Source organism: Fusarium keratoplasticum, chromosome 2, assembly GCF_025433545.1.
Source record: "Fusarium keratoplasticum isolate Fu6.1 chromosome 2, whole genome shotgun sequence".
Lineage (NCBI taxonomy): Eukaryota > Fungi > Ascomycota > Sordariomycetes > Hypocreales > Nectriaceae > Fusarium > Fusarium keratoplasticum.
The window spans coordinates 1499719-1525511 of NC_070530.1; the positions used below are offsets into that span (position 1 = coordinate 1499719).

Here is a 25793-nt window from a genome sequence, read left to right on the forward strand (position 1 = left end):
ATCAACTAGTATACAGGGTGCCACGCATGGGGATCCCAAGTACCAAGCGAGGTAAATACCAAACCCAGAAAACTCCGTAATTCGACAATATCGACCAACTAATGTGAACCCGTCCATCAACCCCTTACTTGCTTTTTCACCAGGCCACACGACCCGACTGCGGCCACTGCCGTGACTCTCAACCCCGGACGCATGTCTCGGGACACGGCAACGGCCCAAGAAGCCACATCCTGACGGCCTGGTTCCCATCTCACACTGCTGTCATCCCTCACAGTACCCCTTAGTCAGACTTGGCGTTGCCGTTCTGGCCAAGCAAGCCATCCTTGAGACCCAATGAATCATCCATGCGGAAAAAGGTGCCACGAGCCCGTCGGGTGCGGTTGCGGAACCAGTAGTACACGCCGAACGCGATGGCGACGACGACGCTGCACGAGAGGAACGGGCGGTCGACAAAGCTCATCTGGATGTCGAAGAAGAACTTGGCGAACGAGTTGATGGTGTACTTGGGAGAGATGGGGTTGGGTCCATACACAATCTTGTCCAGAGTGTCCATGATGGACGTGTGGCTGATCATGATGTGGTTACCCGTGGGAGTCGTGTCCCAGAACTGGTGTCGCTGCATGCCGTTAGTAACTGATGCTATCCGAAAGTGTCAGATATAGAGAAATGCTTACATCTTCCTCGTTGATGATGACACGATCGCCATCCCTCACATCAATGCCGTAGGTGCTGGCAAGCCACCTTTGCCAGAAGATTCCGTCAACCCAGGCGAAACCAACCTCCTTACGGCGAGTAGAATCCATGTCGATCTTGATAGCCTTGGCGTTACGGAGAGCACGCTGGTCATCACGCTCCTCGGCCTCCTCGATCCTCATCTGCTTAGCGTCGCGGAGCTTCTTACGCTCCATCTGGAACTCCTGAACTTGACGGTCCATCCACTCGTTGGCCGCGTTCTTGAGCTCAAAGATGGAGTTCTGGAATCGGCCCTCGTCCTCCCGGTTAAGGACGGCGAGCACGACGAGCCTGTGGTTCATGATCTGACGGGCGTTGATGGCAGTCATCTCAGGGACAAGCGGCAGCCACGTCGACTTCATCCACGAAACCAGCTCATCAACGTTTCTCATCTCGTCAGGAGTGATGGGAGTGTAGTAGGTCGCACGGCCTTCTCTCGAGACCAAGAGCCTGGGCCAGGTCGTAATCTTGAACTTGGAGCAGAGCTCGGGGTCGCTCGTCTTGACAATCTTGCCACGCCCGATGAGGTTGAGCGGCAGAGCCTCCAGGGCCTTGAAGTCCTCGGTTGTGGTAGCATGGTCATAGAAGTAAACAAAGACGACCTCCTCGGTCTTCTCAAGCTCAGCGAACGAAGCAGCATCCACATCAAGGATGCCACCAGAAACCTCGAGCGCTCCCTCGGCATACTCAACGAAGTCACCAACACCGCGAAGGCCCTTATACTCCGCTCGTTCATTGCCCTGCATGAATAGAATGGTGGGGAACGCCGAGACGCCCATTTCCTTACAAAGCTTGTGATCGGCTTCGCAGTTGACCTCACCAATGCTGAGCTTTCCCTGCATTTTCTTGGCCAGCTGTTCCCAAGTAGGGGCCATCGCCTTGCAATGGGAGCACCAAGGGGCGTAAAACTTGATGAACCAGGGGTCCTTCGTGTTGGTGACAAGTCTAGGGAAGGTGTCAGGAGTCAAGGGGGTGCTAACACCATCCAGGTTGTATTTCGGCGTTGAGTCCTTGGGCTTGGTCTTCTTGAGCATCTGGCCAGTGCTGGGGACTTTCCAATCATCGCCAAACGACGACTTCTCGCCTTCCTTAGCGGCAGCGGACTCCTTGGGGCTTTCCGGCGTCTCGTCCTTGGCTGCCTCCTTGGGGGTCTCGGTGATGTCGTCGAGCGAGCTGCCAGGGGCCTTACCAGCGGGCTCCTCAGCCGCGTTCTCAGCGGCCTTTTCCAGGGGCTTTTCGGTGGTTTCGCCGACAGGCTTTTCCTCAGCCGCCTTGGGATCCTTCTCTGGTTCCTTCTTCTCAGCATCGGGGAGCTCTGTTGTTTCCTGAGCATTCTTGGGTTTAGGGAAGACGGTGTCGCCAGGCTCAGGGAGTTCGAGAATCTCAGCTCGACCCGGGTGTGGAACTGCAAGAGCCTTCTCGATCGCACTACTCAACACAGTCATATTCTTGATTCCTCTCATGTTGTGGATCTCCTTTCCGTCTCCATAGAGGATTGTAGTCGGGTATGACATGACATTATGATCCATGCAGAGATCATAGTAAGCAACGCAGTTGATGACGGCGAATTTAAAGTCGTAGTATTCTGAGAAGGACTTATCGACGCCGGCGGCTTGGGGTTTCGAGGTGTAGTAGAACTCGTACAGGGTCTGATACGTCGGGGCAAAGTGGGTGCAGTGTTTGCAGTACGGGCTGGTAATAAGTGAGCAGGCGCTATATGATGATGATTGAGGAGCACCAAGTACCTGAAGTGCTTAACCATCAGAAACTTGTTCTTCTTCAGCTCCTCCTCCCAAGTTGTAGGCGACAACTCAAGCAGCGGAGGAACCGAGACTCCATTGAAAGTAGTGGGATCCGTGACCGGGTTGGTATCTTCCTCGGCGTGCGCGAAGGCTGTCAGCCCTGCGAGCACCGCAAGGGTAGAGAAACGCATGGCGGGCAAAGCGCACCTTGTCGGTGCAAGGCTCGTATACAGCGGTCGGTTAAAGGAAACAGATCAGAACGCACGGCGTAAACGATCTAAGAGGATGTTGAGATGGGAACGGCGAAGTCGGCTCGTCGGAGCGTGGGGGAGCGATGATCAAGACGAGAGGGACAAGGTGGTGGAATAGGTACGTAGGTAATTAGTGGCGGTCGTATCGGCCGATGGTAGTCGCAGTCGCGGAATATTTGAAGCTATCGCGATATGGAAGAAAGAAAAAACACCAGAAATGCAAGCCCACAATCGCGCTCGCCAGGCGCAAAAGCAGATGATGATGAGAGGCGAAAGCGAAGATAGAGAGAGAAGCTTCGTAAGAAGACAAAGGGGATGAGACGGGATGGATGGATGGCATTCAGGAGGCGCATCTGGAGTTCGAGACCACGTTCTCCATCGGAATTCGACGCCACACTGGGGTCCGCGCATAGGCTGCTGAGCCACACGGGGCTTGCCTTTGATAAGTGATGCGTACCTGCCTCAGCCAGGCACACGACAGAGGACCGTGCTTACCTTCTATGATGGATTCAACCAACCACATGTAGATGCCTGGACTTCCTTCTTCTCAAAGGCACACATGGGATTTCTCTTCTTCTCTCTTTCAAACACCCAAGAAATCTCCGGTGACTCTGTCTGAGTTATGCCTGGTTTTGTTTCACGCCCTACACTTCGTTCTCTAGCAACACAAGGCACCTGTATTCCCCGACCTTACACGAGTGCTCACAACAAAAGCACCTTGTCACGGATTCCACAGCGAACAGCTCACTGTTTCACGACTTTCTGCTACGCACAGAAAAATCATTTGTCTATCAAATCAGGCAAGAATTCGATCTTCAAAGGGGAGATGGATCGCCCAGCCAAGCGCCAAAGGGTTGATGACCCTCAGGTCCATGTCCTCGAATCGCTGCAACGCCCTATCAGTCCTCCTGAAAGGAGGCGACGTGAAGTTTCAACGATTAACTCTCCCTGGCAGCTGACCTGGATACAAGACTTACCAGAGGAGGACAACAGGGATGCAGTGAGCCTGCGAGACCTGCTTGGTGATCCCCTCATTGCAGAATGTTGGGAGTTCAACTTCCTCCATGATATCCACTTTTTGATGGATGCTTTCGACTCTGATACACGACATCTCGTCAAGGTACACGTCGTACATGGCTTTTGGAAGCGCGAGGATGAGGGCCGAATTGCCATTGAGGTACGTTGCTCTCGAGCGAACCCACGGCCGGATCGCAGGAGCTCCCTCTCCTTGTTTAGCCGCCTCCCAAGTAGCTAATATCATTTAGCAAGCAGCAGCGGAGTTCGAAAACGTTCAGATTCACATTGCTCCTATGCCAGAAATGTTTGGAACACATCATTCCAAGATGATGATCCTATTCAGACATGACGACACTGCGCAGGTCATCATTCACACCGCCAATATGATCCCCAAAGACTGGACCAACATGACTAATGGCATCTGGAAATCACATCTCCTGCCTAAGATGACGGTTGCGCCAGCCACTACTACTTCTTCCCCTGAAGATCATCCCGTTGGTAGTGGGGATCGCTTTAAAACCGACCTACTAAACTATCTGCGGGCATATGACAGGCGCAAAATCACATGCAAGACCCTGACTGATGAGCTCGTCAATTACGACTTTTCCGGCATCAAAGCGGCTCTTGTTGCAAGCGTACCTGGTAGACACAACATCCACGATATGTCTGATACTTCATGGGGCTGGGCTGGTTTGAAGAGATGTCTGCAGCAAGTTCCATGCGAAGACCAAGAGCAATCAGAGATTGTTGTTCAGATATCCTCGATCGCCACCCTGGGAGCAAAAGAAGACTGGCTAAAGAAAACCCTCTTTGAACCTTTGTCCCGTTGCAAGAACCCTAGCCTTGGAAAACCTAAGTTTAAAGTCGTGTTTCCGACGGCTGACGAGATTCGGAGATCTTTGGATGGGTATGCATCAGGAGGTTCCATCCACACAAAGATTCAGTCGGCACAGCAAGCAAAACAACTGGAATATCTTGGCCCAATTTTCCATCACTGGGCAAATGACTCTCCTAATGGAGCCAGTGAGTTGACCTATGACAAGGAATCATTTGGGACTGGATCTAATGGACGACAGAACTCCCCGGGAGCGCTACGGTGAAGGACGGGGGCCGAAAAAGAGCAGCGCCGCACATCAAGACGTATATCAGATCCAACAAGTCATCCATCGACTGGGCCCTAATGACGTCGGCCAATCTTTCAAAGCAGGCCTGGGGCGAGGCTGCACGCCCTACAGGCGAAATGCGCATTGCATCTTGGGAAATTGGAGTTTTGGTCTGGCCAGAGCTGCTGGAGACAGATTCAATCATGGTTGGAACGTTCAAAACCGATGTCCCAGACGCCAGACCTGAAGAACAGAGCGAGAAGAAGCGATCACTAATTGGACTGCGAATACCGTACAACACGCCGTTGCAACGATACGGAAGCGACGAAATACCGTGGGTTGCGACGATGGTTCATAGCGAGCCTGATTGGATGGGTAGAGCGTGGGGGCAACGATGAACGGGGGCTAAGATCTGGCCCCTAGGCAACTGGTTGATTGATCCAATGGCATTATACTGTACAGCAGATTTGGCAGCTGCCCAGAGCTGCAGCAACTCATATTGTCAGCCTCTGAGCCGTCAATGACAAACGAAGAAGGGCACCTCACAGGCCACAGGCGGTCCTGAGCGACGATCCACCCCCGCATGGTTGGAGATCCACCAACCATGAGACACTGAGCAGCATGCATCGGACTCCCCGCCAGCCGAGGTGGGTGGGATGCCGGCAGGTAGCGAAAGGTGCAAGTCTTTTGCCGAATCGAGATGGATGCTGGTCAGCGGAGGAGTGACTCAGTTGGCCGGGCCGAAGATAGCAAAGACTCCACCTTGACTTGACGGACGCCCTTTGTGCTGTGGCTGGCGGGTCATTGTCGACGCTAACTAACCCGAAAGCTCTGCCGTCCGCGTTGAAAAGCAAGTTGATCCATCTCGCCTCTTTTTAGCTCGACTCTGGTGACTACCATTCCGCAACTACCTTACGACTCTATCTTACGACTCTATCTCTTCATTTTCACGCCTCGAATCATTGTCTACAGAGCCGATTGACTCGAGAGAGGAAGTCCCGTCAGTGTGAAACCTTGTACAACTCTCTTTTGATCACTCTTCTCCACGTCTGAGGCTTGGGTGGTGGCGTTCGTTCTCTTCCGTCGCGCATTGAAGAAATCTGTTGCGTAGACTTGAGCACTTGATTGTTCTCGATTGAAGCTACATCTGCACCTTATCCCAAGGACTCACGGCTGCACGAGCTGTTCCATGGATCCAATCGGCAGGGGCACCGGAGCCTCGCCGTATGGCACTCCTCATGGCCCCGGAGCGCATCCAGCCTTATCGTCATCATGGCGAGTTGGCTCGCCTCTGGCGGAGCAGTCACTGGCTCGAGACATCGCTGAGTGTTCAGATGACGACTTTGAGGACAACGCCATTGACGATGCCTCGGTATCTGACTTTGACGCGGGACCGACCATGTACCGTCGACCAAGCGGCGTCGCCTTTGGAGGCTCGCGACCAATTCTAAACCCGCAGGCATTTGCCGAGCCAGGCCTGACGGCTCTGGAGCGAAAGCAGTCTCGCAACGCTGAGCGCAGTCTGCTGCGAGACAACCACGTTCTTCCACCAAAGCACTCGCACAAATCGCAAGGCTTCTTTCCCAGGCTCTACCGCCGCCTTTTTAGCACCAAGGTACCGCAGGGCGAGGATGAAGAGACGCCCGCTGTCACGGTCCAGCCGCCCGATGAAACGGCACCTCTCCTGGGGGCCCAGAATGGCGGCGCCCTGCCTGAACATCTCAACGAAACATGGGAGCATGCCGTGGCCGAGCACCGGATCAAGACGACTTGGCAGCGAGAGGCCAAGACGATTGTGTCATACTCGGGGCCGCTCATTGTCACGTTTCTCCTGCAGTACTCTATCAATGTCACCAGCATCTTTGCCGTTGGCCGCATTGGCAAGATGGAACTTGGTGCTGTCTCGTGTAAGTGCTTACCTATCATATGCAGTCTCTCGCAGTAACGGTCAAACTAACTCTTGCAGTGGCCAATATGTCTGCAGCCATCAGCTGTCTGGCCCCGTTCCAGGGCCTCGCAACTAGTCTTGATACGCTGTGTGCTCAAGCGTACGGGTCGGGGCATAAGCATCTTGTAGGTCTTCAGTTTCAGCGCATGACGTGCTTCTTGTTCTGTCTGGCTGTCCCTGTCGCCGTGCTGTGGTACTTTTCTGAGGGCATCATCGCGCAAATAGTTCCTGAGCCTGAGTCAGCTCGCCTTGCAGGACAATACCTCAGGGTCATGATTTTCAGCATCCCTGGCTTCATCCTGTTTGAGGGCGGTAAGCGTTTTACCCAGGCTCAAGGCCTCTTCCGCGCGACGACGTACATTCTCCTCATCGTAGCGCCGTTCAACGTGTTCCTGAGCTGGCTGTTGGTGTGGAAGTTGGAATGGGGCTTTGTTGGCGCTCCCACGGCCGTGGCCATCAGCAACAACCTGCTCCCCATCTTCCTGTTCCTGTATGTCCGCTTCATTGACGGCCGCCAGTGCTGGGGTGGCTTCAGCCGAAGGGCTCTGAGCAACTGGTGGGTCATGATTCGGCTTGCTCTGCCGGGTATGATCATGGTTGAGGCCGAATGGCTGGCTTTTGAGATCCTCACGTTGTGCTCAAGTCGGTTCGGTCCCGAGTATCTTGCCGCACAGAGCGTTCTGGCGACCATCACAACGCTCTCGTATGAGATTCCATTCCCTATGTCGATCGCTGCTTCGACCCGAATCGCCAACTTGATCGGAGCCGGGCTTGTCGATCCTGCCAAGATGACTGCTAAAGTGGTGAGTTGCTGTTTTCCATGCTGGTGCCCATGTCAGTGGATGCTAACAACAAGTTTCAGGCGTTTGCCGCTGCCTGCATTATCGGCATGTTCAACTTGACCCTGTACACCAGCCTCCGATACAAACTGCCCCTTCTGTTTACCAAAGACGAGGATGTGGTGGAGCTCGTAGGAGCTGTGATCCCGATTGTGTCTGTGATGCAGGTGTTTGATGGCCTCGCAGCAGGAGCCCACGGACTGCTCCGAGGAATCGGCAAGCAATCGATCGGAGGGCCAGCCAATCTGATTGCGTACTATGTTCTCTCGTTGCCCTGCTCGCTGACTCTGGCTTTTGGTCTAGGCTGGAAGCTGGATGGACTGTGGGCGGGTGTCACTGTTGGCACGTTCTCGTGAGTTTCCCCCAGTTGAACCAAGTCAGGTGAAGATGCTAACCGGACAATAGGGTCGCGGCGATCGAGTACATTTACCTGATGAAGACCGATTGGTACAAGGCGGCCGAAGAGGCAGCTCTTCGAAATGCTGCTGGTTAATGATGGATGTAGTGGCGTCCAGTGCTTGCTTACTTGGTTAGTCTTGGTCTTGCTGGGTCCATTGCATGAGATGGGTTAAAGAGTTTGGCGCTGCGGGCTATCAAGAGAAGGGAAGGGATAACAAGGGACGGGCCCAGACATTCCTTGCAAGATTGTTGAGTCAAATGGTGTGTAATAATTTGTTTGCATCGTGGCACCTTTGCATTGCGAGAAGGCAATCCTTTGGTTAGTCATACAGCTCCTGGATAATAAAGCAAATCTAATCTAGCTGTCAAAATGGAAATTGACTTGTGTCGTGATGCTGTCTCCTTCCACACACCGCCGGTACGGGTCACGTCACTGCACATATTATTGAGCCACGCGAGGACTATTGTGAGTGTTTAATCACATTAACCTTCATCCCTAAGCTAACAACGGTGCTAGTACTTAAAATGGACCAAGACATCATGTCATCTCTGACAAGATATATGTTCTAGCCCGCCTTAGTATCTTCGAGACTAACAATCCATTGCTTTCAGCTCAAGCCACAGCCAGCCAAAGACGGTCTCGCCCTTCTCCCTCAGCTCGAAATGGATCTTCAGCCGTTTTCTCTTTCCTGTAATTGGGCATGGCTTTTTAGTGAGCTGCCTGTTTTGTAGTTGCTAAGCAGTGTCGTTGAGTCGGTAGGCACACACACACTACATATATATGCATATCTGGTCTTGGCTCTCCAAAGCCAAGACTTTTCAGTTACTAATACCTACTGCCTATACAACCACTCAATGTTCAGAAACCCTCAGTCATGCGTTTCTCTTACATCCTTCTCTTCCTGGGCTCCTCCGTCTGGGCCGCGCCTGCTCCGTCACCCTTTGACGATCCCGCTGTCGCTGAACTCGCCTGACGAGCTGCTGTTACCCCTGGTATCACTGCCACCGCATGCTCCGTCAGGATCAAGTTCTCTTGTAGTGAATGGTCAATGCCAAATGAAGGCCTAGTCGTCAGAGGAATCTAAGTGGGCTGTAGCTCCTGGATGGTTAAGCAAACCCAGTTGTCAAGATTGGGGTTCTACAAGATATCAACTTCAGACTTTTCAACACCTCAACACACCGTACCGCTGTCTCGGGTCACGGCACCATGTTGAGCCAGCCACGGAGAGACTACAATGACTACGCTTGCTGTATCAGGCTTGCTGTCAGAGCTATTGACGGTACTAACACTTGAGACAGGCAAAGAACTCGTGCCACAAGATCCAGTCATGGCACTGACGGAGTGAATGCTCCATTACATGCCCCAGAGGCTACCGCTCTTAGTCCAAGCCATAGCAAGCCAAGAACGGTCTCGCCCAGTGCCTAGTCACCTCGGGATACAATAAATTTCAAGGTAATCTGCCTGTCCTGACCGACATATAACAGTATCGTTGAATATGTGAATATATAAACGGCCAAGACTGGGCATGCCAAGGACCCCTTTTCTTAAACAGGCTCTGACTATGTACTGATCTATCCATACATAATGCGGCCCTCTCTCCTTCTTCTTTCCTCTCTACTGGGCTCCGTCTGGGCCTCGCCCACTCCATCACCCTTTGATGATCCCTCCCTTATTGAACTCGGCCGCCGAGCCGCTGCTGCCGGCCAGCCCACCATCAATGCCACCCAGTGCTACGTCACGCTCAAGGGCGATCCCGGGTTCGGGAGCTTCCAGGTCGGCACGGCCACGGGGACCATGTGGATCGTGTGGGGAATCCCGGGCCAGGCGGGCAACAAGAACGGAGACAACCCGGTCGACATAGTCCTCCGGGCCGGCGCGAGCGTCGGGGCCGTCAACTTTGTCACCAACGGTTACCTGAATGGGTTCCCCGGCTCCTACAACAGCCCTCAGCCCAGTCTTGACTATGTCAAGGTCACGGGCACGGCCGCCAGCTTCCAGGCCGACGTCGACTTCTCCAATGTTCCATCCCTGCAGCAGCCGCAGCGTTTCACCACGGCCATGCGGACTACGGTAAACGGCCCCTTCGGTCCCGTGACCACTTATCCTGTGGGCTCAGGATTCCTCGGAATGAAGATCCCAGAACCGACGGCCCAGAACACTAGGGAGGTCAATGGGGCCTTCTATTTCACAACGGGTATACCCCGTTACATTGGCACTTTTACTGGATCGTGTTTTGGAATGGTCACTCTTCCTCTCAATCTTGCCTAGATGAGTGCTGCCCATCAAGGCGTGGTCAGGATCAGCTTCAGCCCCTTTAAACCCGAGAGAACAATGTAGCTAGTCAGTATATAGTAGTGATGTCAATCAATACAAGGCGAGCTTGAATCTATGGATGGTATTATGGCTGTTGCTCCCCCAGGAGCTATCCACTAGACCTACCCCCTTTTCTTCATTTTTACATCTTCCATGTTCCCTTTCGCTCGCCCAAAAACTCCTCAAGCCCAATGTTCACATCTTGAAGCCTCAAGTGATGATGTGAACGAGAACCCCTAAAAAGGATATCTTGTCAAAAAAAGCAATTTAGCTAGGGGAGTGACCCTAATCTATCTATCCTAGCATCGAGTGAGTGCGGATGCCCTTGGGGCCAAGCTCACTGCAAGCATGTTAGCAAAGAACGTGCACGGTTTCCAAAGCAGCAACTTACTTATAGTCAACTCTGCTCAGGCTCATCAGGCGCTGGGCTTCAACCGTCTGGGCGTCCATGTTGGAGTGAACGCAGAAAGCGATACGCGCCGCCACCTGTGCGCCGAGAAACATGGACTCCTCGAAGCCGTTCTTGGTCCATTCACCAAGATACGATGGCAGCGTAGCCGTCTTGATGCTTGTCGGAGTTTGGCTGTGGAAGTGGTGTCCTGTGGCAGGGCCGCCGGCCTCGGAGGCGGCCTGGGGAGTCAAGGCATTGTTGGCGCCACCCGCGGCGGCAGCCGTAGCAGCCTGCAAAAGGGGGTTGACGCCACTTGTAGGGAGCTGGTGTGGCATGCCGGTGAAGGATCCCGTGGGCGTCTGCGCCCCTGTTCCGGTCGGTGTGGCCATGTTAGACGGCAGCTCCGAGGTGAACATGGTCGCCGTGGACGGTGAGACGAGGTGGCGGGCCTGCAAAGTCTGCAAGATGTTTTCTCTAAGACCGCGCAGCCGGGAGCCGTTGCCGACAAAGACAAGGTTGTCCCAGCAGGCAGGTCGCATGTACATGTCGTCAACGCCCTGGACGGTGCGGTAGATGGCGTAAACGATGCGGTCAATCTCGCGGCGCTGAGCAAACTTGAACCGCTCGAGGCCGACCTCGACATTTCGTTGAATGCGCTTTGGTCGACGCTCAGTGACCTCGTTGGCAGGAGGGGCTGGTGTGGGATTGGCTTCAGGCTTGGGCTCTACTGAAGACTGTGTCTGCTCCTGGCCTTCTGCCGGTTTGGGGGCTTCTGTTGTCGCAGGGGCGGCAGTGGTGGCATCTCCCTGAGGTTGAGGTTGAGCTCCGTTTGTCTCGCCCTCCTTCTTCTCACCTTCGGGCACAGTCGCACCATTGGCCTGCTTCTCGACACTCTCCTTGGGCACCTCCTCTTGGATGATTTCCTCGTACGAGAAGGAATTGTGCGATCGCTTCGAGTTGGGTAGACGCACCACCTTAGCTGCGTTATCAGCCTCCTTGTCGCCCTTGGGCTTCCGACCAGGCTTGCCCTTCTCCTTCTCCTTCTCCTTTTTGGCCAAGAACTCCTTGGTTTGACCACTCGTGACAATGGCTGCCACATCCAACACGCCGTCGTCGTCTCCATTACCATTGGTCTCATCGCCATTGGCTGCTGCAGGCTTGGACGCTGATGAAGCCGCCTGCTGGCCAGTACTAGGAGCACTACCACCAGGCTTCAAACCAGCAGTGTTCTGCTGAGGAAGCTCCATCAGGTCTTCGGCGGTGGCGACATAAGGTAGCACCTCGCAGATGGCGCTCTTCTTCAGCTGCTCGGCCATGTCGTAGTTGAATCCCTTTTCCTCCAGCAGCTTGAGCAGGCTGCGGGTGAAAACCTCACCTCCGCTAATCTCGCTGTCGCCTTCGGAAGCTCCAACATCCATGTGGTTCACGACGCGACCATCGTGGATGGCTGTCACGTCCACCTTTTGGTAGCCGATATCCACCACAGTCATGTTGGGCCACTTGAGGCCATACTGCGTCGCGATGCCGCTATGGATTATGCAGAGAGCAGGCGTCCGCGTGTTCTCAAAGATGTATCGGGCAATGGTCTCGCAGTCGGGGCGCGTCCATTGCGGCGAGGCCATCAGCATGATGGGGGTGTTGTGGTATGTCGTCGTAAGGAGGCCGTGTACATGATCGAGGAAGGCGAGAAAGGCGCTCATGTTGACGATGCGCCCAGCTACAAGCAATCAGCAACCCGTTCCACACCTTGAAAAATCAACAAATACCTTCAATTGGGTACACGGCGCCCTCGTCCTCGTCCATGTCTTCCACCCACTCCTCTTCCTCGACACCGTTTACCATCGTCATGCGCTTCGTCCTGTGGTACGGCGCCCACTGGTCGCCGTCCTTAAACATCCTCGTTGGCATGCGCCGCGCTGGGGGAGTCAGCTCACTGCACCCCAGCTGAGCCATGGTACTGCGGCTGCCAGGGCAGATGATGAGCACCTGCTCTTCGCGCCACTTGCCCGCCGTGCTCGACATTATGCGGTTTCGGAATCGCCTTGCGCTTGCGCTTGCGTTGACACTGTGAGAGCGATGCTGCTTGTTCTGGTGTGGTTGTGGAGTCGAGAGAAGGTTGTCGTTGTCGTCGATCTGCCCTTGAAGTGAGTCGCGCCTGCTCCTGCTGCGTCGCGATGGAGTCGACGAGGGTTGAGCCTTCCGCGCGCGTAGCCTGTACCGTGGCGTGGGGCTTGTGGCTGGGGCTGGGTCATCTTCTGGTGTGGCTTGTCGCACGTGATCTCCCTTGTTATTCTTGGTGGGCGTCTTTACGCAGTTGTGATAGGTCATGGTGTTGAGTTCAGCAAGTGATATAGCTCTTGTGGTTGACCAAAATGATTGCGGGATCGATGTCAAGAATTCGGAATGATTGAATTGTGGAAATATTTTTCAAAATCAAAGAAATCAGTGAATGATGGGCACAAACGAAGGGGAAACCGAACAGAACTGGCTGCCAGCTGCCCGGCACTGCTCACCACCACATTAATCACCTATGAGGAACCCCAAATATTCACTCATTGTTTAGTCGAGCGAAGTCGTTCATGAACCAGTGGCAATTTCTCTCCTGGTCCATATTGTATTCAACGGCATTAATAGTACTCCAGCGTAGTCTGCCCTCCTCCACTAGACACCCAGGCATGAAAGCAACAACCGCAACAACTCTCCCCTGAACAGACAGATCATTCGCTCAAGCATCCCTCATCCATATGTTTGGCTTTTGCCTTCTTTCATCCCATGACACATCCCAGTACATGAATAATACCCATTCCTCCCATCACCTGCACCTCGGACCGGTATCAGCTCTGCGCTGCCCGAGGATGCTGCTTTGCTGTGAAATCAATGACAATCACCCTCCGTCCTCCCAAACGCCATCTGGGGGAATGAATAGCCCGCCCAAGGATCCCATCATAACGTACACTTCCACCAAAAAAAGTATTGACAAGAAGAATGCGCAAAAGTCTCTCAAAAGCCTCTCGCAAAAACCCGCAGAGTTCTGTCAAGTTGTTCTTTTACCATGAATAGTTCACGACGTGCGCCATATGCCATCTACCCGTGTAAAATTGTCGTCTCGTCTTTTTCAATTATGCAACCGTGATGGTGTTTGGGGTTGCTTCTTTCGACCCCATCTTGGTCAGTTCTTCATGCTTCTCGTTCACTTCGATACGCTCAACCTCTCTGGTTGGCTTTCGGGGCGTCTCATCTTCAGTAATGTCGTCAACAACTGAGTACGGCCGGTCCGAGGTGGGAGTCGTGAGCGATGACCCATCGAAGCTCCACCGATCCTCGGTTGCGCCCGTGTAGACGGAGGAAGTGTGCTTCTTGGCAACCGTATTCGAGCTGTCGGAATGCTCGATCTGGGGGGTGGTAGGGGATGTTCCAATGCTCCTCGACTCAGTCTTGACTTCGGTTTCGGTTTGAGTGGGCTTGGCTTCAGCTTCAGTAGCGGCCTTGGCGTCCACCGTCTTGGATACTTCAGCCTTGGCCTCCTCAGTCTTGGTGATTTCAATCTTATTGTCCACCGCCTTATCCTCCTCGGCCGGGAAGAATTCCGTCTCTGAATCCGAAGATCCATCGTCTGTCAAGTGCTCCTGGATCTTGGGGGTTTCGGGCTTGGATTCCTCGGCCTTCTTCTCATCATATCTGACCTTCTCGACCTTGAGCTCCATAGGCTTCAGGAAGGGTGAAGGCTGCGCCTTTGCTGGCTGCTCATCATCCGACTTCAGGTCCTGTTCGTTGAAAGCATGTCGCAGAGGGCTTCGGAGGTTCGTGACATCGCCGATCTCGCTCTTACTGGATCGAGATGTCCTGGCAGGGCTCCTCATGGGCAGTGGAGGAGGAATCCTCTTGGGGATTGTCACCATGTTGCCCTTGGCGTGGATCACTCGGGATGCCACAGCCTGGGTCCTTGCCGGCTGCACGGCTGCCACTTCGAATACCACGGGCTCCTCTTCGTCATCTTCCTCCTCCTCGGCGTCACTTTCCGAGTCGTTCTCGTCATCTGCATTGCGGCTGCTCCTGTCATCCCTGTCACTATCATACTTGCTCGATGCCTTGTCCGTGTCGTCTCTCGGCTCAACCTTGAGAGTGTCGTGCTCCACGGCGGTCGTACTACTGTGGCTGGTTGCACTGGCAGGAGTGTGATTTCCGCTGAGATGTCTTATGGGCGTCAAGTCGACCTTTGTGTAATCAATCTCCTCCTCTTCCTCTGTCACATCGGGGATTTGTGCTCGAGAAGCCCTGTCATGGCCGTCTTCACTTTGGCCTGGGCTTGGCGTTGTCTCGGGTGTGTCCTTCCCAACGTCCGTCTGGGTTCCTGCATCCGTCATCTGACTCTTGACGGTGCGTGACGACATGTAGCTGCCACGGTTACTCCTCGTGACAAATGTGTCGACGCTCTGTCTGTTAAACTTAGAGTAGGCCGGGCTAGTGGGGACGGGGTTGAAGTCAAACTGGCTGCTAGTAGGTCGTAACCGCGATCCGGCCTCTCTGATTTCCAGACCAGCCATTTCGAGGGCCAAAACGCCAAAGGGATCGGGATCATCGGCGCTGGGGATTCCAAATGGAGTACGAGGAGAGGCTGGTGTCGAAGACTTGGGGCTTGCAATGACGGCGTCTCCTGGGGCGCACTCAATGGCGATCTTACTCGTGATAGCAGCGTCGTAGTCTGTGCGGCCCTCGGCCATCTTGATGATTTCAAAGAGTGGCCTAGTCTCATCCACGTTCCGCGCGACGTTGCCGGCGAGAATGTCCATTTGTGTTAGAGTGCTGGCATAGAAACGCTCGTTCTCGTTGCCCCTCTCGGCCAAGATGCAGCCATTCAAGTTCACAGCTTGGGTTTGACCGCGCGACTTCATGTATGTCAAAACGGTGTTGCCCAGGTCCTTCCACCTAATGTGCGACTCGTCTGAGTCGAGAGACACCAGAGGACCGCTGGTGAGACCGACATCTTCACCTAGCGTGACACGGGGTTTCGTGATGGACTCGAGAGCGGCGAGATTGTTGACAACGAGGACACAGTCGTAAACATCGACGCCAATAATGAAGCTTAGAGTGGGCGTATGTAGCATGATTCCAGAGGGCGGCGACCAGGTACCGTCCGATTTGCGGGCAATGAGAATGCCGGAGCCGCCGGAGCCCGTCATCCACAGGCCACTTCGCATACAGGTAAAGATTGCGATTCCGGCGGCATTCTGGATAATGCGCCGAGGAATTTTCTTGGTGACTCGCTTTGGGGAGAGTGGTTCGCTAGTTGTCGACCGGGATTCGTCCTCTTCTTCCTCAAGAGGCACAAGATATCCATCAGCTAGCAGACGCATGTTAGCAGAGACGAGGACGAACGGCGGGTGAGGCTGGCATACTACAGAACGACTTGAGGATGCGAGCAGCCTTCTCGCATTCGCAGTCAAGGGTCGCAGGCCAGAAGGCTTCCCGGTGGACTCGGCCATTTGCATTAGCGGCAGCCGTGTTTATCCTGGTTAATGAATTGGCGTTTGCGACGGATATGGAGGTGCTGGAGCGGTTCGAGGACCAGCCAAAGAGGCCCTGGCGAGAACCCGAGGACCTCTTATCCCAGGACGGGAGGAAGGAGGAAACTCGCTGCATGGCGGGCCGTCTTGCCTCTCCGTCGCCGCCGTCTTGGCCAGGCGGAGGCACGACAGAGAGGATGGGGATCGGGGGTGCGCTACTGGTATTGCTGCCGGTGCCGGTTGTGTTGCTGCTGGAGGTGGTGCGGAAGTGGACGGTCTTTTTGGAGGCTGGCTTGGAGGATGAGGATACAGTGGTAGCAAATGTCGAGGTCGATCTCGGAGTCGGGGAAGAAGTCGAGGAAGCAGGTGACGAGACAGGTGTGGTGGTGGTGGGCGAGCCGTGAGTTGGTGTAGATGCTGTCGTCGAGGTGGAGGAGACTGAGCAGACAGAATTGGAGTCGGAGAGGGAAGCGAAGGAGACAGCAGGCTTATTCAGGGCCGAGTTGTAAGCTGAAGGGTGCGGCGGCGCCTGGCTGCTGGCGTGTTGTTGGTGGTGTTGGTGGGAGCGAAATGCGTGAGGGTGGTAGTGGGCATGGGCGGCGCTGACAGTAGTGGCCTTGGAAGTGGCAGCAGCTGCTGAACCAACCTGGACAGACACGGACACAGACTGGGTCTGGGACTGCGACTGGGTCTGGGTCGAGGGGGGTCCCTGGGTCGACGCCGAGGCCTGGGACTGGGACTGGGACGGGAGGAGATGATGCTAGTCGTAGTATAACCTGTCAGCGCGGGTGGGTGACGTGGGCCGTTGAGCCATTGGGGCGCCCTCTAGAGCGGCCCTGGGAAAAGAGCAAGGATGAGAGCGAGCAGGGGCAAGTGATCCGTAGGTAGTTGGAGGAAGAAATGGATTAAAAGGGGAAGAGGAGAGGGGAGGGGAATCTGAGACTGGATGATCCGCTGTGGACAAGCCTCCCCCAGTTCAAGATGAGACTTGATCAAAAGCTAGAATAATAAAAAATCTGGAGGTTGTTGAACTGAGTTGAGTCAAGTGAAGACAGGCGTGAAGAGGTGGATTTTGACGGGAATAGTGGGTGAGAGAAAAAAGAGGCAGGAGGTGAAATTGACTTTTTTAGCTGTCCTTTCCCTTCTCTGCCCTTTTCTTTCCTCTAGAGCTCTCGTCATCCTCTGGGGGTGCTGTTGCTGCTGCTGCTTTGCCCGGTCTGGTCTGGTCTGATGACGGCACCGCGCGCACGCACGCACTTGAGTCCAACCTTGGGAAAGTCGGGGATCGTCCAGGTACAGTACAAAAGCAAAGCAAAGTACAAGGACCACCCAGCCTCAGCCAGGGCGTTGAAGGGTACCGCTTTGACGGGGCCCTTCAGTTTTTGGGGCGTGGTGCGTGTGGGTTTCCAAAGGTAAAATGGGAGGAGTGAGTGAAAAGTGGGCGAGATGCAGCAGAGTGGGCTGAAGGGATAGTATCTGTACCTTGACAAGAGATGAAGCTCAGCTGGTCAAGGAGATGGGGAGGGAGAGTGTTTATCAAACTCGCTTAAGCTTCAAGACATGATGTTTGTAATGATTGACCCATGGGAGAAGGTATTGAGAGGGAGAGATGGGAAATAGAGACAAAAAGATCTTCTCACCGTGTTGCTGCTGCCGTTGCTGCTGCTGCTTGTTGTATTCTTCGCTGACGCCCCCCAGCGCCCAAAACTCCAACCTCCTCCACTGCCTTTTCCACTCTTCATGGTGTCCTTGTCTCCGTTCTTGATGCTGCTGCTGCTGCTGCTGCTGCTGATGCTGATGCTGCTCCCACTGCCACTGGCAGCGCTGCCTCTCCCTCCGATACTACTAATACTCAACTTCTTTCTCCTCGTTGTCGTCGTGGCCGTCATGGTCCCCAGCCTGCTCGCGGCTTGCCCGCTTCGATTCGAGATTCCTCCTCCCCGGCCGCGTTAGCGCGAGCTCGAGCTGATGCGCTCCCGGGCAAGGATGACCAAGCCGGGCGTTCCCACTGCGGTTTGGTTAGCCCGGGTCCCGCTAGCTAGGGAAAGCACATGGCCTTTGACCAGTCGTGATGGCGGGCTCGGTCGAGGTGGTGCGGGTGGCCCTGCGCCATGCGTGCAAGGTGTGCGTCCGTGTGTGTGACGATGCGTGCCGAGCCAACGCCGGGTCCTCGACGAGCCCGCTCCGAGTGGTAGATCTTTGTTTGGCCGCGAGGCGAGACGGGATGGGCATTACATCTGGAGGCTGGATGGAGGATGGAGGATGTAACGGGGAGACAGGAAGGGCAATGGGAATCAGAGAGGAGACGACGAGCAAGGGAAGAGGAGCAAAGAAGAACGCAAACGGCTCCCGTACATACATACCTGGTTTGAGCAACGTCGGTTGTGCTCCCAACGGCTAATACCATTACCCACCGTGTGCCCGTTTTGCCTTGGTCATTCCCTTCGGACAACCTATCTATCCTTGAGATAGGCCCGATCGCGATTGATTGTCCCACGAGAAAGCAACAAAGAAAAGATCTGCCGTACAGAGCAGAATCGACCGAGATCGCAAAGGGAAAGCAGCAGGATCGAAAAAAAGACAACGTGTGAAGAAGGACGACGAAGGACCAGCCATTGAAGAGCAGGGAGAGAGTGAACAGAAAAGAAGGACGAAGGGTCTGGTTCGCATTCCGTCCTCTCAACACGCCCCCCCTTTTTTTTTACTATTGCTCACTCTCGAAATAGCTTCCCAGCCGGCAGGATGCGACTTGGGACACTGGAACATGCAAAATGCCATGGCTCGTTGAGTGTCTGCTTTGTCGCCTCCCCGACCTTTGCTTGCCTCGTCTTGTCTCTTGCAGCCAGCCACAGCGACCCCTGCCCCACGGCGCGACCAATGCTGCGATATTAGGTCGACGAGACTGATACTGATAGATGGGAGGGGACCTATTAACTGCTCCATGTGGTCCTGCAACTGCATTCCAGCAGTGTCTGGCATTGCATTCTGTTGCGTGGAACCAAATTGGCCGTCTCCCCGTCTGAGACCCTGCTAGCCAGGTCAAGTCACATATCAAAAGGAACCGCGTGCGGTGGACAACATTTCTCTGATGTAGACGGAATCTCGACGAGTGAGCAATAGAGGATGAGGGGAAAAGACTCTGTGCCGTGGGTGTTCCCGCGCCCCGTTGATCCTTCTATGGCTGCTACGCCTGACTCGAGGAATGCAGTCGTTGGATTCGCAACAGTCTCGTCGACTAATAAGCAGCGTCTACGTTGACGGACCAAACTCAAACCATGCAGACGGGATCTCTTAGCACAATCGGTCTGGATGTACAGTACAAGCCAAGAGAGTAAGAAAAAGGAAGACGGCTGGAAGCTTCTCTTCCCCGTTGGAGCGTGTGTGTGTCTAGTCTGGTTTCATGACAGATGCTCGAGTTGAGTCGAGTCAAGGTTGGCGCCTCGTCCGTTGACGCATGGCAAAAGCGGGTCAGCAACTAGGGGAACTAACAAGATGCATAGTAACAGTAACAGTAGCTGAGTAGCAGACGGCACGAATGTCACTCGTGTCAACCCGTGGCTGTCAGTCACAGTCAAGAGTTGAGAAAACCTTGACAGTGGTATTTGCTGCATGTGCATGTAGCTGTAGCATTGGGAGGGGAGGCTATTTGCTGCATATGCGCCCTCCCTCGCCTCAAACGTGAACGGCACCGTCCCAATTGCCCCTTGAATGGTATTCTACTTGCTGACAGAAGCTCATTCCGCTTTCATTCCAATCGAAACCTCAAAGGGGGGGGTTCCATGTCTTTCTTTGTCGGGTTGTACCGCCGGCCGGCCCTATGTATGTACGCCAAGACGTTAAACCACAAGAAAAGAATAATACGCGTACATTGAAATCTCGGGTTTTTGAAATTGACCACGCGTCGATTAATTATCAAGAAGCGGATCTCATCTCACATGTAAAAATATCCCGTGTTTATCAGCATCAGCATCAGCAACGGGGCAGGGGTTCCTCGTTGTGGCAGTGCCGTAGAGCGGTCCTGGCAAAGCAAAGAGCGCAACCCCCATCCATTCCCAGATCCGCGGGTCCAGGAAAAAGAAACCGTGGTCAGGTCAGGCCTAGGGGGACAGGGCAGGGCTATAGTTGACTACGTATCTTCTGGTTGTCCGCTTCCACCTGCGGTAAACAAAGCCTCGCCTCCAGCTACTAGGGAGTAAAATACGGAGCATCCATACGGAGCACTAGGGAGAGATTCAGAGATCAGATGAAGTCATCCAGGATATCCATCCTATCCCGTTGCTGCAGGGGGCCCTATCCCGGTCAATGCATGGATGGATTGGATGGATACACAATACATGCGCATCCGGGGCTCATTTCGTGCTCACTTCTCCTGCATAACGGTTTATTGACACCGTCATTAGTCTCGTCTCCTGCAGCCAAAGCCTTGTTGTGCGACCCTTCCTCCCATCGCCCCCTCAACCATGAAAACATTCATGTAGGTCGTGAATAGGGTCACCCACGGACCGACCGACCGCCTCCTGTTTCGTCGCCTGTCGTCTCCTTCCCGGTCCATCCTTGAGTTCTGAGCTGTCAATCATGATACGTACCCATCCATTCTTTCATGCGGCAGTTGTGCTAGCCACGTGTAACCCGCCTCATCACGATGCCCTCCCCTGCCGTCTTCCCTTGACATTCACTACCGCCATCATTCCAGCACACGCCTTGATGAGGAATGCCTTCGAAACAAGGGCTGCAGAGCCCCGGCATAACGTGTCTTGGGCCAGACCAGCTCCTCCTTCTTCCAACGGGACTTCAGTCATCCCAATGCCGGTTCCATTCTCCACCGTGATTGATGTCCTGCACGCACGGCACTTTACGGCAGTCCGCTGCAGGCACTCGAGGCTTTTTCAAACAACTCACATCACATTGCATCCATTCATCCCGATGTCTGTATTGCATCTCGATCGTCCAACGGCTCAAAAGTTGTCACGTCCGCGCCAGCAAGCCGCTTGTGATATTGGGCGGGCGGGCAGAAGCAAACCTGACTCCCTTCCTTTCCTCCTTCACTTTGCCCGCTGAGATGAGAGACCCGGGCCTCATTCTGCCATGGATGTCTCTGTTCTATCCTTTTTTGCCACTTGATGTCTCACTCAACTCCATCGCCCCTTTCCGCGGTATGCTCCCCCCTCAGCTCCGTGTGCCTCCATATCCAGACATGCGCCTTTTCTTGCCCATGGCTGGCGGCGTACCAGCCTACAGTTGACGCTATTCCCTAGAGTCACATCTGCGGGCTATTTGGCCTGGGATGGTGTCTTTCCGTGCTCGATCTCTGGGACATCGTGATCACATCTTCGTCGACAGTCTCACTTCGGCTCAGGTGTCCATCCCCCGTGGATTATGGAGTGATTCTCCAACGGTGTCTTGAATCCTTCCTCTCCCCAGTTCCTCTCGTAGACCGGCCAGTTCCGATATCAAAGACCCAAGGACACGTGACGTCTGTTCACACGTAGATACTAAGACATCACGAGAGTTAATTGCCTCCGTGAAGAAGTATGCACCCCTCACAAGGGACCTTGTACCATTACACAAAAGTTAGACGCAGCAAGATGAAAATTAACCCGGTTTGATATGTTCCCATGTTGACACAAAGTCAATAACATGCACATGATGAGATGAGCCACCTTCGCTCCTCGAACATGTCCAAGTAAAGGACTTGTTGATTCCGGTGTATGACTCCAAATCTTGTGAATATACTTTGAAGCTATTGGTATGTCCATTAGAGTTGCTTAGGCACCCATTGTTGAGCATCATGTGTCTCCCAACCTCACATGCTCTCCCCCAGCTACCCAGGTTAGAAAGCAGAGATCCCAAAGCTGCCATGTGATGCGTTTCCCAATCTCAAAGGCCAGGCATGGGGAATCGGTGTTTGTATCCACCCGAGATCGCCTAATAACAAATGCTTGGTGTTGATCTTGAAGTGTCTCTGACTCCTCTGAAACACCTAACTTCTAGTATAGGGCTCGCCAAGTTCAGCGATCAACATTGGAACTACGACATTTCGGCCTTGCTAGCAGTCGACTTTCTTATCTTACCTGACTAGTTGCTCCCCAATGTTCGAGAAACAATCCCATTGTAAGCGCTTTCTCTTTCCTCCTGTAACACCACTTGCTGAAGCTCCCCCTGGATACACAGGAACATGACGAACTGGCAAAGTACACAAGGTCTTGTCATCTCGCACATTATTAGTGCATTTGATCACTAGTCATAAAAGGTACCTCCTTGGGATCCTCTCAAAGCCTCTATGCCTCGTTCCTAGTCCATTGATGGGCCCCAAGAGCCAAGCCAGAGAACCCACAGACACAACGATGTCTCTCCTTGCCACAAACCTTGGAAGCCAAATTTCTGGGGGCCATTAGGCCATTAGTTAGACGACTTCAATTACTTGGCCATATTTTCTGTTCTTTAGCATCTGTTCGGAATGGGATAATGTAGCCAAGGGGAACGTGTGGGTAGTCAAGAAGGAGGAGAATAGCCTAGCGAGACGCCCGCGAACAACTATGCTGTTTGGCGATCATCCTCCCCTCTTCTCTCTTGTTTTAATTCATAGGTGCTTCTGTCCAGGAGGGGGATAAATCAGCATATAACACGTTCATAGCATCGCTCACCCCTTCATTCACTCATGTTGCTCTTCCTCAAACTAACGAACGATGATACTCCATTATCTCTACTTTCTCGGTAAACACACACTCCTGTTCTTGCTTCCATGGTAATACTGTTCTGTCGTTTCCATTTCAACTGACAGCATGACATTGTCATTGCCTTCATGATGATGCTGTCCCGTGTTTTCGCTGCCCAGTGATATAATCACATTGCTTCTCAATCTCATTGAATGTCCACCCTCGGAGTATCCTCGCTTTCCTAACAAAGAATGACACAAAACCATCCCTTCTTCATATTACCCCAGCTTAATAGCTGTCGGGGGATGGCGTAAGCAATTCCCGGGTTCGCTTTTTCGCATTTCGGTGGTGTTGTCGGGGACACGCGACACTCTCCAGATTCGCCAGCATACAGCTCTCAAGAGGTGCGAACTCATCCCTCGAAGAGAAGTGACGCAGCCCACGGGCACGTACGCCAGAGCCGTTCCGTCTGAGGAACACCTGATTTTGACCAGCATCATTTGTAAAGGTCCCGCTGAGGCTGATCCTCTGCAGGGCTATCAAACTGTCTCTCATGTCCAGCAACATATCATCCCAGCCGAGATTCCACTTGCCGGCCGGTTCGCACCACAAAAACAGATTGTCCAGGTTGACCCGTGTGATCGTTGATCCATGATCCGAGAAGAACTTGGCAAGCGTGCCATATTTGATCTTGAGGCAGGACAAGTCGATACTCTCCAGATGTCGCAGTTTCGTCTTTGTGCAAAAGTCAATGCCGGATGCTTCATCCTTGACCGACCAAGCGTGGATGCTCAGATGATGGATGTTGGGCATCAGGGATATGAAATAGCTGAGATAGTTGGGCTTGAATCCGGAAACACCATAGTCCAGTTTGAGCGTCAGCCTGGTAATAGACCCAAAAACAGTCGAGACAGTTGGATCAAAGGATGAGAGGGCAAGCACGCATTGAGGCATGAAGGGTTCCAGGGTTAGGCTCTTGAGAGGAAGGTTGCGCTCTCGTAGCGCCTCGATAATGGCCTGCTGCGTCTTGAACACCTCCTTGCCAGCTCTGGCCAGTGATTCCTCCTCGAAAGAGGGACCGTCAGCCGCCATGTGTTTCTTCCATGGACACTCAACCCAGGTGAAGGTGACGGATTCGAGGTTGGGTAGGTCCCTCAAGGCGGCAGCAACCAACTTCCTTGGGAAGGCAACGGGCTCTGTGGCTTCGCCCTGACTTAAACGGTAAAGCAAATTTGCCTCTGCCCGTTTCTGGGGATCCTTGATCTCAGCGAGAGCTGTCTGGAACATGTCCCGATCCACGCGGGTCAAGTTAAACTTGACAGAGCGAATATGTGACGCAGAGCTGGGTATCTTGGACAGCTCGTGAAGGCGTAGCCCGTCGTCCCTCCATACCACGCCATCGAAGTGGGATTCGGCGAGCCCATGGTGTGTGTATTCTTCAATTCCCCTGTCTAGTCGATGTTGGTAGTCAGAGTTGTCTCGTGAAAGATGGTCCGCTGCGCAGTGGGTGAGCTTGCGCGGAATGCCATGGAAGCGAGACCTCAATGGCCGGTGCGAGATGCATGGTTCGGACATTGTTGTCTTGAGCAGCAGCTTTGCTTCAGAAATGGACGAGTCTTGTTTGATGTGAGTGTTTGATGTAAGTGTTCAATGTAAGTGAAGAATAACAAGGCCGGATCGATTTCAAGCGGCTCTGATGGTGCTTAAATAGAATGAATAGAACAAGCATTTGTTGGGGAATAGGGGAGGCATTCATGATTTGAGTTAATCTGCATCCGCTTTGCATCCGCTGCGCCTTCCTCCTATGCTTCACCTGCCTTCATCCCAACGTTCCAGGGGAAAGAGCCTTTGAGCTTGAGGTTCACTCGCTATGCACACGCCCACCGTGCCCTCAACTCAATCCGCCGCGGCTTCATTTTTCCCCATCTTCAGTCAAACTCAGTCAAACTTCAATACCTTTGACGTGTGCAGTCTCGCGCCCTTGAGTTTTAGCCTTGAGTGAGCCAGCTGTTCAATATCAGGCAGCAGCCAGCGTCTCCTATCAATTCAGTCCGCCCTGCCCTTCTTTCTGTTCATCTCACGCCATCGCCATGTTCAGGTACGTCTTTCCTCACTCATCCTTGCTTCAATCATTCTCACTCCGCCGATGCAACCGGAAACCATGGAAGCTCACACGCATAAACTCAGGGCCTACAAGAACCTTTCTCCAAAGACCCGTCTCGGTGTCGGTGTGGCTATCCTCGCCTGGGGAGCCGGAGGCCTAATGTTGGCCGACACAGTCGAGGAGACACTCGGCCTTACCCCAACTGAGGAGGACAAGGCTAAGCTGGACAAATACACGCCGAAGATCATCACAGTCGAGAAGGATGAGAAGTCAGAAAACTAAATGTTGATCAATAGCCATGGAGCCTACTTTTGCAATGAATACCTATCCATTTTCCAATACCTAGCTGGTCAATGAGCCCACATCAATGAAAATACTGTTCCAGTAATTCGGCAATACAACATGCCATTTCGCACCAGTCTACACAAGTCACTTCACCCATCACGATTCACAAGCGAAGCTGAGACACACAAAGATTTGGCAAACATCATTAACCAGCCCAAGCCATGAAGTCATGATGGTCTGCCGGAAGACCGTTTAACCGGCTAGACCTCCCTCTCTATCTGGATCAAAGTCTAATAATGCAGCAACTCCTCTCCCCGTCTAATTCTCAACAAATGCATTGCACAAAAATGCCGGTGCCGACCTTGGATGCGTATGAGACCAATCCAGCCGATCCGAAGAGGGCCATCACTTCGGTCGAACCCAGTGACCCAGATACAAAGAAAACAAGAAAAAAAATCAGAATGCAACGCCTCCTGATGCAACCCCTACCCCTCCGAGTGCTTTTTTT

At 53.5% G+C, this 25793-nt stretch overlaps 8 protein-coding genes across 8 annotated transcripts; 4 read left to right on the forward strand and 4 right to left on the reverse strand.

Annotated features, from left to right (window-relative positions):
* Positions 1-280: 280 nt before the first annotated feature.
* NCS57_00240300 (uncharacterized protein) lies at positions 281-2665 on the reverse strand (the record flags this gene model as incomplete). Its single annotated transcript, XM_053052434.1, has 3 exons — positions 281-616; positions 675-2424; positions 2478-2665. The coding sequence occupies 3 exons, from the start codon at positions 2663-2665 to the stop codon at positions 281-283; spliced, it is 2274 nt and encodes a 757-aa protein (XP_052917680.1).
* Positions 2666-3347: 682 nt separating this feature from the next.
* On the forward strand, positions 3348-5243 carry NCS57_00240400 (uncharacterized protein; the record flags this gene model as incomplete). Its single annotated transcript, XM_053052435.1, has 3 exons — positions 3348-3902; positions 3991-4765; positions 4819-5243. The coding sequence occupies 3 exons, from the start codon at positions 3348-3350 to the stop codon at positions 5241-5243; spliced, it is 1755 nt and encodes a 584-aa protein (XP_052917681.1).
* Positions 5244-6034: 791 nt separating this feature from the next.
* NCS57_00240500 (uncharacterized protein) lies at positions 6035-8125 on the forward strand (the record flags this gene model as incomplete). The annotated part of the gene is made up of 4 exons (XM_053052436.1): positions 6035-6752; positions 6812-7596; positions 7656-7984; positions 8038-8125. The coding sequence occupies 4 exons, from the start codon at positions 6035-6037 to the stop codon at positions 8123-8125; spliced, it is 1920 nt and encodes a 639-aa protein (XP_052917682.1).
* Positions 8126-9616: 1491 nt separating this feature from the next.
* Positions 9617-10300, forward strand: NCS57_00240600 (uncharacterized protein; the record flags this gene model as incomplete). The annotated part of the gene is made up of 1 exon (XM_053052437.1): positions 9617-10300. One exon carries the CDS (start codon positions 9617-9619, stop codon positions 10298-10300), a length of 684 nt encoding a protein of 227 aa, XP_052917683.1.
* Positions 10301-10639: 339 nt separating this feature from the next.
* Positions 10640-13064, reverse strand: NCS57_00240700 (uncharacterized protein; the record flags this gene model as incomplete). The annotated part of the gene is made up of 3 exons (XM_053052438.1): positions 10640-10685; positions 10737-12453; positions 12503-13064. The coding sequence occupies 3 exons, from the start codon at positions 13062-13064 to the stop codon at positions 10640-10642; spliced, it is 2325 nt and encodes a 774-aa protein (XP_052917684.1).
* A 791-nt stretch (positions 13065-13855) lies between these two features.
* On the reverse strand, positions 13856-18129 carry NCS57_00240800 (Ysc84 domain-containing protein; the record flags this gene model as incomplete). Its single annotated transcript, XM_053052439.1, has 3 exons — positions 13856-16077; positions 16133-17000; positions 17881-18129. 3 exons carry the CDS (start codon positions 18127-18129, stop codon positions 13856-13858), a joined length of 3339 nt encoding a protein of 1112 aa, XP_052917685.1.
* Positions 18130-23184: 5055 nt separating this feature from the next.
* On the reverse strand, positions 23185-24471 carry NCS57_00240900 (uncharacterized protein; the record flags this gene model as incomplete). The annotated part of the gene is made up of 1 exon (XM_053052440.1): positions 23185-24471. One exon carries the CDS (start codon positions 24469-24471, stop codon positions 23185-23187), a length of 1287 nt encoding a protein of 428 aa, XP_052917686.1.
* A 515-nt stretch (positions 24472-24986) lies between these two features.
* On the forward strand, positions 24987-25282 carry NCS57_00241000 (uncharacterized protein; the record flags this gene model as incomplete). Its single annotated transcript, XM_053052441.1, has 2 exons — positions 24987-24994; positions 25084-25282. 2 exons carry the CDS (start codon positions 24987-24989, stop codon positions 25280-25282), a joined length of 207 nt encoding a protein of 68 aa, XP_052917687.1.
* Between the last annotated feature and the right edge of the window lie 511 nt (positions 25283-25793).